Source organism: Lissotriton vulgaris, chromosome 9 (assembly GCF_964263255.1).
Source record: "Lissotriton vulgaris chromosome 9, aLisVul1.2, whole genome shotgun sequence".
In the NCBI taxonomy this organism is placed as follows: domain Eukaryota; kingdom Metazoa; phylum Chordata; class Amphibia; order Caudata; family Salamandridae; genus Lissotriton; species Lissotriton vulgaris.
In genome coordinates, this window is record NC_141697.1 from 543344076 (window position 1) to 543359175 (window position 15100).

The 15100-nt window shown below is 46.2% G+C and overlaps 1 protein-coding gene across 2 annotated transcripts in view; it reads right to left on the reverse strand.

Annotated features, from left to right (window-relative positions):
- Positions 1-15100, reverse strand: part of SYVN1 (synoviolin 1) — a 267012-nt gene that overhangs the window by 175576 nt on the left and 76336 nt on the right. For both annotated transcript variants that reach the window (XM_086938027.1, XM_086938028.1), the window contains exon 3: positions 6084-6176. In XM_086938027.1, coding sequence (XP_086794153.1) covers positions 6084-6176 — 93 coding nt within the window. The remainder of the gene's footprint in view (positions 1-6083; positions 6177-15100) is intronic.

A 15100-nucleotide genomic window follows, 5' to 3' on the forward strand; every position in this document is an offset into this window, starting at 1 on the left:
CTAATGCTCTGGTTAGCCACCAAACCTCCTTCCTCCACTATTTCCAGGAAGTCTTTCTGATCCTCTTTATGGAGTTTATCTGCAAAACGAGCCACTGAGTCCCAGAGCAGACGGTCATAGCGGCCCAATAGAGCAGCCGCACTGGCCACTCGCATGACCGATCCTGAGGTATTGCACATCCATCGCCCCAAGGAATCCATACTCTTACTGTCCTTTTCAGGTGGAGCAGAAGAGGTAGATGCTGCCGAATGCGCCTTTCTGACTGCTGCTACAATCAGGGAGTCTGGTGGTGGGTCAGACCGCAAAAACATTGGGTCTTCCTCTGGAGCCTTGTATTTCTTCGCAATACTAGAAGGACCTGACCCCACCGTGGCCGGAGTTAGGAATGTCCTCATTGCTGGTTCAATCAATCCGGGCACTAACGGTAGGAGAGGCCTGCCAGTCGTCTTGTGATGCAAGGTTTCGAAGATGACTGACGTTGCTACTTGGGGAACTGCCATTTTGATGCTGAATTTACTCGCTCCACGACATAATACATCATTAAATGTGCTTAAATCGTCTACTGGAGACACTCTGGAAGGAGAAGTAGAAGATATAGTCGGAGAATAGTCTCTATATGAAGATCTTGAAGAGGACGAAGACAATGGAGTAGGAGTTCTACGTCTTCTTTGAGGAGTTGCCAATCGCTGCCTCCTACGCTCCCCTGAACAAGATTTCTCTCTCACTAAGGATCTTGAGCGTGATCTTCAACGCAGTTCCGTCCGAGGGACCGGAGCTCTCTCCCCCATTATCGGACGCATCTTCCAATGCCTTAAACTTTCCAACCACCTCGGTGACAAGTTAATAGGCCGCTCTGTATGCTCAGGTGAAGCTTCAGGTGACACCTGCACAATATTCAGCTCTGCGGAAGACTTAGAAGCTCTCGACGCTGCACTGTGTTCAGAGACCAATGAACCAGACGGGGTCCGCTGTCTGGGCACCAACTGTCTGTCATCTGACACCTGCCCTGAGGTTGAGCCCGAATGAGCCACCACAGAAGAGTCCTGGTGCACTATCCCTTGCCCCACTGCAGATCTGTTGTCTTGCTGATCATGCGGGGAATCCTCCACTCTAGGTTCGGGACTTATTTCTGACCTCGACAAAGACCTAATTGAGGTCCGGGAGGCTGGTCTTGATAGTCTCGACTCCGACCTATGATCAGGTGGGGGAGACCTAGACACTCCATGCTTCGAGCCCGAAGCATGCTTCGACGTCGACTTACGTCGCGATGGAGACCTTGACCTTCTCTTTTTAGGTCTCGACGTCGAATCCTTCGACGTCATCCTTTCTCTCGACGTCGATCTTTTCCTCGACGACGTATGTCTCCCTCTCGACGTCGACCAATGACTCTTCCTCGACGTCGACCCTTTATCCTTCGACGTCGAACCTTTTTCCTTCAACGTCGACACACGATCCTTCGACGTCGGACATCTCTCGTCCCTCGACGTCGACATCATACGATCCTTCGACGTCGAGCGTTGCACACCCGACGTCGTCCTCACTGCAATCGACACCAGTTGCCTCGACGTCGAAAGGGATTTCGACGGCGATTGCCTCACCGGCGAAGTCCTCGACGTCGATGGAGCTCTCTTCGACGTCGACCTTGTTTTCGACGTCGAGCGCATCTCTTTTGACGCCGACGCTCCCTGGAGTCGCTGTTTCTTAGTTCTACCTTCTGGAGACGCTGATCTTCGACGTTTAGGCTGAGAAGATGGCTTAGCAGATGGTAATAGGCCTTTAGAACTCTTCTCACCACGGTTTTCTCTCTCCAGAAGGCCCAGCAACCTCATTTTCTCTTTCTTTTAAAGTTCTATTTGAAAGGTTGAGGCAGTGATAACATTCTTCCACCTTATGAGAAGCTGGAAGACATACCACACAAACAGAGTGTGGGTCAGTTTTCGACATCTTCTTCCCACAGGAAGGACATTTGTAAAATAAAGGTGGCATTCTGACTAAAAAACACCAACAGCTTAGTCAGAAAAGGATAACAAACCACCACAAAAGCTATATTTTGTCAAAAAAAGGCAAGAAAAAACCAATTTCTGACAGAAAATACTTCAAATGAGCAGAGCTCAAGTTCCAGGTTCCTCACAGAACAAGCCGGAAAAAAGAACTGACCTAACTGTCACCTGTGGGGCATGATGGGAACGGAGTTCTCCTGGAGGCCTTAAAGGCAAAGTGTGCAGATTCTCTGGGGCCTTAAAGGCAGTGTGCCAGTCTGATTTTCTGTACACAGACATTTTTTCATATGCAGCCCTTTTAGGCTAATAACTGTTTACAACAGGTTCTTTGATGAAAATAAAAGGGTTTTTCATGTCTATGAAATGCATTTTAGGCTCATGCCTTTTTATTGCATTTATATACAGCATATTTTCATGCTTCAGAACGTGTAAGGTTTGGTTTGATTAGCCTAAGTGTTAATGTTAGGCTGCATATTATGGTTATTATACATGTATATGTGTATAATTACTTAGTACTTTTGGTTATATTTACACATATATATGTATATTGTTTATGTGTTCCGGGTCCCCGCTCATGGGCGGAGATAATTCAGTGCTTATGACTATTAATGAGTATCCCCTGGAAGAGAACTGTCACTACGAGCCCCTTTTGGGAACGAGTGAGGGTGCCCTTGTGGGCGAAGATGACTTTTGGGCTATTCCACCTTGTCAATCCCCACGCCCCAAGTCATGGTCTCCCTTGGCGATCCAGATCATGGCCCTCACCGTAAACAACTCTTTAAGGGCCTGTAATGGGCATACACCGTCCGATACTCCATCGATCTGTACTTTTAAAAAGAGGAGCCAAGAATCTCGTTTGGACTACATCATGGTCGAAACAAGGATGTGGTCCAAAGTAATTGATTTTAGGGTAATTCCCAGGGCTGACAGCGATCACAATGCACTATCCCTGGAAATCGTCTTTCCGGGTCCAATGGAAATTCCACCTCCTGATCTGCATGGCCCAGGTGAAGGGTTGTCCATATTAAATAATAGACGCAGGGTAAAATGGGGAAAAATACTAGAATCCCCAGATGACTTGGGCAAATCATATAATATAGTCTTGCCTCGATTTTTGGAGGTTGAGGCCTTAATTACCCAAACCCCAACCTCTGATTTCAACGGAACATTACGCTCCATCCACTCTGACTTAGTCCTCAGTCTAGCAGAGGTTCTCAATCCCCAGGTTCCTGCGAGGAGGAAAAGAACACCAGCCTCGTCCTGGTACAACTCAGCCTGTAGAAAGGCAGTAATGTCGGCCAGTACCACTTCTAAAATTTGTGCACTGAGATTGCGTTATAAGGAGGTAATGGGGGACCTTTTCAGGCATCAACCAGGGATTTGGGGCCCATATCTGCTAATTGTTTTTAATGCAGTGTTGAGAGGCATGGCGGTACCCTGTACTTGGCTGGGTGCGGAAATAGTCCCGATCTATAAGAAGGACTCTCCTCTGCTCCCAGCCAATTACAGGCCCATCAGCCTTATAGACGTCCCCAAAATATTTTTGTGCGGCTCATTTTGGACCAACAGGTTAGATTGGATGGAGGAACACTATATTCTAAGTCCCCTTCAGGCGGGGTTCAGGAGGAACACATCCCCCATGTTAATATTGTATTGGAAAACGGCAAAGATCGAGGGTGGCAGCCTCTACATGGTGTTCGTGGACCTCCGGTCCGCGTTTGATCTGGTCCCACGGGGCAAACTCTGGGGGGTTCTAAATGAACTCGGGGTTCCTCCACAAATCCTGCATGTGCTGATGAGGTCCCTACTATGGTGAGGAGCACACTGTTGTTTAAATACCCCTCACACACCAACAGGCCCCTTGGTGTCATGCTTCATCATCGGGGTCTTCGCACCCCCTCTACAGGGTGCGGCGTGCTACAACCGACGACTACGTGGGAGCACTATCTGTGGAATATGTGTGTGGGGTAATGAACGTGAGTGGTGGAGTGGTGAGAGTTAAAAAATACCTGGCTCGTGGGGTAAAAAAAAGACTTGTATTAAGCCCCAGGCTGGTATCATTAAAAGGGGTACAGTGGGAGGTTGCTAGTGTATAATTATGTACATCAACCTCGTTAGTGTGTCTACATGGACATGTTTGGGAGTCAAAAACTCCTTCAGGACGGGAATTGCACAAAGTTCCCCACCTTACTCACATGAATGTAAATGTTAAAGTGTATTATACAAAAAGGGACGTGAACTATAGGTGATATGTACCTAGTTTGTAGTTCAGTAACGTAGTCTTTTTACGATCATTTGGCGTGCGGAGCCGCGTTGAGGGGAAGAGGGCACATCGCATCCTGCAAAAACCATCGCTGAACGTAGCACGAGAAAAAAAAACCAACAACACGCATAAGGCTCATGAAGCATTTTGGTCAATATCATGAAGTCTAAAATACACGCCAAATGAGCGTAAAAAGACTACATAACTGAACTACAGACTAGGTACATAGCACCTATAGTTCACGTTCCTTTTTTGTATAAAATTTTATATTAATCTAGGAATCTAGGAAGTATTGGCTGGTTCCACTTTGCAGAAACTTAGGTTTCAAACATTGTTTACCTGCTTTTAGAATTTTTAAGACTGACACATCGAGTTCTATTGTATTTGCACTTTCCAAGTATTTGTTAGCCTTGTGGTCCAAGCGTCGTCAATTAATTGATATTGATTGCTAAGGACCAAATACTTTGAATTTATTTTTGGATCAGGTATAAAAAGCTTGTGGCGTAGGCTGCTCTTTCGGCTCTCGACTTTTTGGGTTCACTAGACTTGAGGCAGTGGTTCTGGTATGGTTTTGTGGTGCTTTACCAGCTCTGTGGTTGGTTTTGGAGCTGGTTGCTTCTTCGAAACCAAGGGTTTTTTCGGCTCCGGAGGACATGGATCCTGAGTCTTCGGGGATGGCTTTTTAATCGGCTCCGGGTGTTTTGGAGTAGATAGTACGGTGCCTGGGGGTTTCGGTACCGAATGCTTGGATGGTTCAGTGCCTGTGGAATTTGGTGCCGAAGGATTGGATGAGGAAGCAGCGATCGGCAATGAGGATGAAGACTTCTTCGATGTCGAATTCCTCCGCTTCGGATTCGCTGCCGAGGATTTGTTTGATGCTCTCCTGTTCTGGTACATAGACGCCTTCCTGGAAGAGGTCGTCGGGGATTGGAGTTGAGGAGCGAGCCATTTTCATTCGCGCTCTACGATCTCGAATGGTCTTCTTGGAGCAGGATGCGGCACAAGCTTCACAGTCTCTGGCCTCGTGCTCCGGTGAAAGGCAGAGGTTACACACCTCATGCAGATCGGTGTGGGGAAACTTCGACCCACATTGAGGACACTTCTTGAAAGGAGTCCTTTCCATGAGCCAGATACCGAGGCCCAGGTAGGCCTGAAGGCACTCGTCGACGATTGGAATTGAGGACTTCAAATGTGTTGAGATGCGAGTCAACTCGGATCGCGATCGAGACAATATCGTCGAAAGGGTGAAGGATTGCGTGTCGAAAATAGAATCGGTAGCGGTTCCGAACTGGAGCGCTACAAGTACATCCGAACCCGATGGCGGAAAAAAACAATCTGAAGATGGAGCCGATGCCCATGCGCACTATGGTCCAGGAGGAGTCACCTATCTCATGACTTCCAAAGACTTTTGCAGGACAATAACATAGTGAAAACATCAGAGCCCAACACCAGATGGCGATCTATGCACAGTGTGTAATCTGCAGCTCATATGCCTCAAACACCTAGTTTTCATCACCTCTACATGGAGCAGGGAACCACCAGGTGGGTGAACATGGTATCTGCCATTTTTTGGTGAACAGCCCCATTCACCACCCTCCAAATAGTCCCATTAATATAGCAGTAATTCAGTGTCTGCAGCTTTGTTTCCTTTTGCAGAGCTAGGTCCCTACTAAAGATGGTTCTCTATTAGGAATGAGACACTGCACTCTCCCCTTCCTTTCCTGTGCATCCATCATGCACCACTGTGATTCTGTCGTACACAACGCTGTAATGTTGGTTTGGTTGCTCTCCGTTTGCATGGCAACAAAAGACCCCTTTACCTCCATCTCAGCCAACCGCAGCTGTCCGAAAAACACCTTGCCCATGACTTTCCCAAGGAGAAAAACCAGCACAAATGCCTGGATGTAGAGGACCTGAAATAAAGGAAAGGACATGAATAAATAAATAAATACAATAATAGGCAGAAAATATAGGCACTGCATGCAAGAATCCAGTTGCGTTTAAAAATCTGATCTGTCACTAGAAATGCTATATGATACATCTTGATACATGCAAAACAATCTTATGCACAACCACAAAACGCACGCTAAGGCAATCGAACACCTGCAGTTCAAAACAACTTGCAGCACTTCAAGATCACAAAGGCAGGAGTGCTCTACTCAGAAACCAAGTAACATTAAGTGCTACATACATACTTATATGTATGTACATAGAACCGAAGTTGACTAAAGAGACATATCAGCCTGCGCAAGACCCTCAATACCTATGGTGATAGAGGCATTACCAGAGAAAGCTAGAAACAACAGAGGCCTAAATGATCAGAGAGCAGGTTCACCTATTAGCTTGCAGCTAGACATTGAATGTTGCCTGAAAATAATGAGTTCTCCATAATCCCAATCTTGTACTGATGTGAGCCTTGAAACACCAGTACACGGCCCAAATACAGTTCTTCCAGAGCACTTTAGTCAATGGCTTTGGTAGCATGGAAGGGTGCCATATTTCCAATGCCCATTAATCCCCTAACTATGCTAGTACGTAATAGATACTGGTATGAAAAAATATATCAGCCACCGCCAACAAAATGTGTTCTCTCCTGTAGCAGCCCTTACTAATCCAGTACTTCAATCAGATGTGTGCACAACTCTCCCATTGCACTCTCCAATTTTACTACTGGAGTTTGCCAACACACAAAAGCAAAATAAAATATCACATGCTCAATCAGATTAGCTCGAAGAGTTTCTTGCACATCACCGGGTGGAGACATTGGGGTCAGGAAAATAAATCTAGGCACACTACATGAGGCTCTACCTTTTTGCAATAATAAAGTGTCAGACAGTATTTGTGGATTCTAGTAATTTGTTCGGAGACTGGTTTTAGGCAGTTCTGCCCTTTTACTTATTTCATTCAGACTTGTCCATTGTCTTTGTCGGCAGCGTGAACTGGAAGGTAGGGGGAGCTCGGACTGCCTTGGTCCAAGGCAAGCCAAAAAATAGCTCAAAAGATTGGCAGTCGGCTCCACTCATTTACCTTTTAACCATGTGTGTGTTGGGGTGGAGGGGCATAGCATTCCCAGAGAATAATGGGCCAGGAAATGTCAGGGAGAACTCTCAGCTTCAAAGAGACTCTGTGCCCGTTCATTGACACTCCTCAGTCTGGCAAAGGATGCCTGAAATCATAAGAAAATTCTTACAAAATAAAGCTGCTGTCTGGGCTCTCTTCAACCCTCCATCTTTTCTGTACCACTTGGCTACTGTGAGGATATGCCACTCAGAACCTCAACGCTTCACTCTGGGTCTAGATTCATGTTACAGAGAGGATCTCAAGTGCACAGGTAATTGCTGTGGTGGAAGTCAAAAACCTTCAGCTTGTGAAGGGGATCTTGGGGCAGTGATGCACACTCTCCATACCTATGCATGAGACCTTTCCCATTGTAACACAAGGCTTTCAAGGAATGTTATCAAGGTATGGTTTTGTGGGTTGTTAAAATACTATGGTTTTAAGGGAGAAAATGCTCATAAAACGGGGTGATGATTTGACAGCACCATTCTCAGTGAGTGAATGGACTTGAAATAGGAGTGGAAAGTATTGGAGAAAAGAGTCTGGCGAGAAAATGCTGGAAAGATTACTTTAAAATGGACTGTCTGCAGGTACAGCAAGTAAGTGTGGATATTCCTACCAAATCATAAAGGAGGGGGGGGGCTTCAGCACACAAATCTCACATATTTTCGAATATAAGAAAATTTGGTAAAAAATCAAAAATCACAGATTACCACCAACTAAAGAGGTGGGGGGGCGTGAGAAAAAAAACATTCAAAATTGGCAGGAAAATGGAGACCAACGCCATGTTTCACAGACAAAACAAGCTAAGTCAAACCTAAAAAGGTAAAACAAATTCCATAGTTGTTGTGCAGGTTTCATATAACCTTCAATAAGGAAAGGCTGCCAGAGTTGTTGAACAAATCCGCACATGCACTGGTTAAAGTACCAATTCCTTCAGGATTGAAGCCATAATTTTAAATTCTTACTTTCACCTTTTCTACTCCAAGAACCATAAAATATTTCCAAGGCTCGACCAATATGTATGAAAGTGAGATAAATGGGACTCGTGGTACTGATGTGTTCTCGACATGGCTCCTTTTTGCGTTCCCAGTATGCCTAAGAGAGTCTCTGCAGTACATGCCATAAACCCACAGATTGCAAAAGGGATAAGAATATTGCATTGACAAAGCGACCTCGACTTGCTTTCTATTGATCTAATTAGTTCCTACTGACAGTCTCAGAATAATACGAGGCAACAAGCGTGTCTTTGGACACACGACTAGCAAAGCACTTTAACAAGAACCTGCAGAGATCCTTGCTGTTATGTACTGAAAATGTGCTGTCAAATCGAGGTGGCTAGATATTGTTTTATACTTCGTGATTAATCGAAACTCAAAATAAAGCTTAAAAAAACACATCTTCTGTGGTACTACCAAAATCACACACCACTGTTAATGCACCTCACTTCGAATCGGCAGCTGCTTTTGCTATACCTTCACTAAGACACCACACAATTCTAAAGCACACAAATTGTAACCTACAGTACCCACAACTATTTTAATACTGAGAACATTATACCCACACTGATCTGCCAATCCATTTACGAACATAAATCACTTTACAGTAAAGGTGAGCTCTAGGCGTAGAGTGCCACTGTGATGAATTCAGTGCTGTGGAACAATGAGAATAGAGAGGCAGAGAGTGGTGATTTAGGAAAGTGACCCTTTTTGACATGGTGTACACGATCTGATTTCCACTGAAAGTGCACAGAGTTCCTGCCAACCACATCTCCAGTGCCAGAGCTCATTCTCAAAACTGGGCAATTGTTGCCCCGTTGGAAATACATTTAGCACCCTCTGTAAGTCCCTAGTAAATGGTACCATGGCAGCTAGGGCCGGAGGTACTAAAGAGGGTCCCTAAGGGATGCAACACAAATTGTGCCACCCTATGGAACGCCTCACCAAGCACATGCACAACTGCCATTGCAAGATGCATGTGTTGGTGCAGACAAAAGTGAAAACACATGTCGCACATTCCTGCGTGCCATGACCCCTAACATCGCATAGGATATTTGTAAGTCACCCCTACAGCAAGTCTGACAGTCCTTTGGCAGGGTGCTGAATATTACATGTGAGGAAATATACACATGAGCAGATATGCCCCTGTGCTGGTCAGTCCTATTACTGCCAATACAAGTGACCAGGGAAGCCATCTTAAACCATGTACTGAACGCTGGTGAAAACGAGTTCCTCAGATGCATGATGGCTTCACTGAAAATAGGGATGTTTGATACTATACATCTAGTCTTGATAAACCTGCACTGATGCCAGTGTTGGATTTATCAAAACACGCACTCAGAGGTCACCTTAAAGGTGCCCCTAAAAGCATACCAGTATCTGGTGTGCTTGGGGACTGGATTCTGCCAGTCTGCCAAGTTTCTGACCTTCAAGGATGAGAGCCTTTTAATCTCAGGAGGTCAGGAACAAAAGCCTGTCCAAGAAGAGAGGGTAACACCTTTTCCTGCAGGATGACCAGCTGTTAAGCCTTCTTGGACTGCCGAGCTTCAAAGGAGCTGCCGCCTTTGGAATGCAAATCTGGCTCCCCTCACAGAAGAGGAAGCCACTCCCTGTCCTGAGCCCCCTTGGCACCTGGATATCAGCTAGTCAGGTAGGCATGCCACCACCAGGTTAGTACGGTGGGCTAACTGCAAGGTGCACACACATTTTCAGAGGTAGCAATCTTTGTGATGGCACACCTAGGAATTCTGGGACAGGGTCGTGCCCACTTCCAACAAGAAGTGGTCATATAGGGGAAGCAACCCCAAGGGTCAGTAGCCCATTGGCTACTACCCTACACTCCCCTAAAGTCAGTATTTAGTGGAGTCCCTGGAACAAGAAAGGCTGACCCTGGTGACCTAAGAGAGGACACTGAAGAGGCGCAAAAGCACAGAAGACTGAAGGGAGCACCGGGCTTTCTGCAGCTCTGGAAGAAAACTGTGCCAAAGTAGACTTGTGCTGCAGCTGTTGACTCCAGAAACTTGGGAGGACTGCCTGCCTTCAAAAAAGACTCAAGACCTCCCTTGAACAGCAGACCTGTTCTTAAGAAACTCCCAAAACAAAAGACTGAGGCCCCTGGAGCCTCCAAAATCTAATACCTGAAGGAACCACTGCCCCCGTCGCTTTAGGCCCGACTTGAAGTGTGCCACCGTTGTCAGAAAGGTGCCCCAGCCCACCAGAGCTCAAGTACATTATGGTTTCACCCCTCTAGGACTCCCAGACGACACAGGCAACCTTTGCACACAGCTCCCTTCGACCGTGACTGCTCCGGTAAGAGAAACCAGACGCCCTAAGTCACCACTGCACCTGGCGCCCCTGGGCCTTGGAGAAGAGGACAAAAGGTGCCCCCACCCATATCAGAGAATCACAAGGTCTGAGCTCACTTGTTGGTTCAGCCCAACAGGCTTCCTAGCCAGAACCTGCAGCCTCTTTGTACAAAGACCGATCCCAATTGAAATACATTGGGCTCCCCCCGCTGATTTGCACCCTTCAACCGGCCACCTCATGCCGCTGGTGGTGTACTGCTGGTGATGCCTTGTACCTTGCCCACCTGAACTCCTGGAGATTGGTCCTGTAAGTTGCTGTATACTACCTTTGCAGAACTTGTTCTCCCTTCCATAGAATAACATTGAAGAACTCAGAAATTGCACTGTGTTCACTTTTTAAAGTGAAAAGAAATATTTATTTAAACGGTTTTATATAGAGCTGGCTAGACCCAAGGGATCAAAGCGCTTTACAGGGGTTGTGAGTGAACTCACTATTCAGTGTTACATTAGTACAAAAAATGGAAAAGTATATGAGCGAAATGTACAGAACAATAAATAAAAAGACAAGGAAATAAAACGTAACATTTAGTCCATAAAGTGCATTGGATATCAGAGCCAGTGTGGGTTGTTGAACAATTTTCCTCCGATGCCTGAAAGTATATAAAGATACTTGCTATTTTCATGAACTGGTGCGGAACTTCTTCTTTTTTCCCTTTTCCCATTTAAACTACTTTATTATTTCACTCATGCTTTCCGTTGTCGGTTGTTATTTTCACACACTTTGTTTTTCTCACCTGGATACACAACCTTTCTCATCTTATGGGCATTATGAATGTGGACAACCATTGCTCAATACCACTGGGCTTTATCATATTTTTTGCTTTAATTCTATGGTATCCCCATGATGTAGTCCGCTAACAGTGCTTATCAAATTATTGTGTAATCGTGTTTTTTGTGCGACTCATTTTTTCTTTGACAGGTTGCCCCTGACGAAGGGGTGCTATCGTCCCGAAATGCATCGGGCTGTTCTGAACTTTTTGTTCACAGATCATTAATTTACTTGTTATGACAAACCTTTTTTAGATGTTATGATGACAAGATTATTCGTTTTGTGTTATTTATGTCAGATTATTGAATAATGAAACTTAGCACATTACGTGTTTATTAAAAAAAAGCTTATTGCATATATAAATGAATACTACAAATTCCGTTTATTTGTTGGAATCTGTACTATCATTGGTTTATTGTTTAATGGTATTGGAGGGTCCGTACGGTCCAATTCTTGAACAGTGCACAGTGTGTATTGTCGTGTCTGGCAGTATTCATATTCAGTGGATCTTCTTGAATCATGTGGTCATTCATTAATCATGTGTTTTTGGCAAATGTCTTACACTCCTCTTTGTTAAGCCCAAGGCTGCTCAACAACACTACCCCTTAACCCCTTGCAGCCTTGGGAGCCGTCACGATGGGAAAGTGTGGAGGACGGCCCCCGGCTGTCCGAATCCCGCCCACTTATAAAAAGGCAAAAAAATGTGCATGCACGGAAGGGGTTAATAGAGCACTTTAGGATTGCACAACAAGCCCTCTCCACTAGTAAGGTAACCCCTGGACTTTTTACTTGGTATATCAGATTATTGATATATCACATAAAGAGCCAGCCTACTACAGGGGTGGTAAAGAATAGAGTGGCATAGAGTCGGGGGGCGAGGAGGGGCGTAGACTTGAGTGGTGGGGAGCATCAAAGTAGTGGAGTTGCGCAGAGTGCGACAGCGCAGCGGAGCGGCATAGAGTGTGCAGCGGGGCGGCAGAGCGCGCAGCGGGGCGGCATAGAGCGCGCAGCGGGGCGGCATAGAGCGCGCAGCGGGGTGGCATAGAGCGCGCAGCGGGGCGGCATAGAGCGCGCAGCGGGGCGGCATAGAGCGCGCAGCGGGGCGGCATAGAGCGCGCAGCGGGGCGGCATAGAGCGCGAAGAGGGGCGGCATAGAGCGCGAAGAGGGGCGGCATAGAGCGCGAAGAGGGGCGGCATAGAGCGTGAAGAGGGGCGGCATAGAGCGCGAAGAGGGGCGGCATAGAGCGCGAAGAGGAGCGGCATAGAGCGCGAAGAGGGGCGGCATAGAGCGCGAAGAGGGGCGGCATAGAGCGCGAAGAGGGGCGGCATAGAGCGCGAAGAGGGGCGGCATAGAGCGCGAAGAGGGGCGGCATAGAGTGCGCAACCAAGCAAAGTAGAGTGCGCAACCAAGCAAAGTAGAGTGCGCAACCAAGCAAAGTAGAGTGCGCAACCAAGCAAAGTAGAGTGCGCAACCAAGCAAAGTAGAGTGCGCAACCACGCAAAGTAGAGTGCGAAACCACGCAAAGTAGAGTGCGAAACCACGCAAAGTAGAGTGCGAAACCACGCAAAGTAGAGTGCGAAACCACGCAAAGTAGAGTGCGCAACCAGGCAAAGTAGAGTGCGCAACCACGCAAAGTAGAGTGCGCAACCACGCAAAGTAGAGTGCGCAACCACGCAAAGTAGAGTGCACAACCAAGCAAGGTAGAGTGCACAACCAAGCAAAGTAGAGTGCACAACCAAGCAAAGTAGAGTGCACATCCAAGCAAAGAAGAGTGCGCAACCAAGCAAAGTAGAGTGCACAACCAAGCAAAGTAGAGTGCGCAACCAAGCAAAGTAGAGTGCGCAACCAAGCAAAGTAGAGTGAACAACAGAGTGATGTGGAATAGAGCAGAGCAACGCAGAGTAGTACCGTTGTGGGTGTAAGTAACTAAAGCATCAGTGAAGACAGCAGAAGCACATTAAATAGGAAGCAGTACTCCGGAGTTAAAAGTACGAAAGCACACTGCACATCCAGGAATAATTCCGAAATTCTTATAAAATAAAAAAAAAATAGTGTGCTGCAAAAAGATGAGGAAGAGCACATGTAATTGGTCCATGCTGCAGGCTGGAACTAGCACAAGAAAGGAAGGCGGAAGTTAAGCAATCAATAGGTTGCAAATGAGGGACAACAAAAAAAACAATTGACATTCTGTAGGCGAGTTGTAAGCCCACTGAATTGCAAACAATACGTCTCACAGAGCATAACCATAACAAGCATTGGCCAAGCCAGCAGGTATCATCTGTGCGAAGAAAAAAGCACTATGGTATGGCCAGCACTAACTGCATCATGGCTCTTTTTTCCGCTTTAAGCAATAAATTAAAATAACTGAGTTGGACTCGACTTTACTGTTCAGTAAAAACCACCTCGGCGATATGACCATCCATGTTGTTATGTAGTTAAATATTAAATCATGAGGCTAAGTGGTCAATTGGAGTAATTACTGAAATAACTGAATTGTTTTTTCAAATGCACTCAAATCTCTCAGGCATGCTGTGTTGGGCATTTTATTTTTTTTAAAGCAGCAGACAGGAGAAAATCATTTTAGAAAATAGTACTCACAGACTTTAATTAAAACATACAGAGTAACAACATATGCAACAGGGGCAGTCCTCATGGGAGGTTACAACAGGAGAAAAGGAGGTACTAATGAGGGACTACTAAGCCTATTGATGTATCAAAAGCCACCATTTACAAAGGACAGCAACAGGAGTCAAATTGAAAAGATAGGCGTAAAATGGGCAGGCCATAAAGTCCATACCTGAATACAGCATGTCTCGAAGACAGCGCAAGCACCTCCTGGGCAAGACCTAAAAAGGGGGCGCATGACCCTTTAAAACAGGTCCTTGTATGGGGCACATATGGCAAACACAGTCCTCTCAATAACTGCTTGTTGCTGCTTCAAACACAATACAAACATGCAGGCATCTGAATGTGTCCCTTTGCTGGAAAATTACACCTGGACAAATTCCGCTTATTTCACTGGTGCCAGCCCGGATGTTAGCTCCAACTCATTAACAGTTGCTGGATCTAGAATCCCCTTATTTCCTGCACTGAGCCAGAGTTAGAGAATTAACAGATCAATGAGTCACGGGCCGGACCGGCCATAACGGGCATCGGGTATTTACCCGGGAGGCTAGAAGGGTGGGGGGAGGTTTTGCAATGGTGGTGGCCGATATGGTTACTGGAATCCAGTTTTGCAGCCATGCTGCAATATCGGTCTCCAATAACAAAGGCAGCAGTGCGTCACACTTGCATCCACGCCTACCCTCCCCACCCCTCTTCACTCCCAGGGGTTGGTCCGAAAAAATTGCCAGTGCTACTTTGGTTTCCAAGTCTGGCCAGAGGAGTCCCTCAGGTGTTTTTTTGCCTTAAGCAATATGGAAAAACATCTATCAAGTAAAAACAGTTTGTAATTTTTTGGTCGCGGTATGCTCCGAGTGCCAAGCAGGAAGAAAGCCTTTACGGGGGGCAACCGGCAGGGTATACCACTGGGCCTTACAGAGCTCAGACCCATAAATCCTGATATGCCCCTAATATAAGCAGTGATTTCCACAAATGCTATTCAGGTAGACATTGGAAGTAGGTGGGATAAACAGTTTTCGGATTT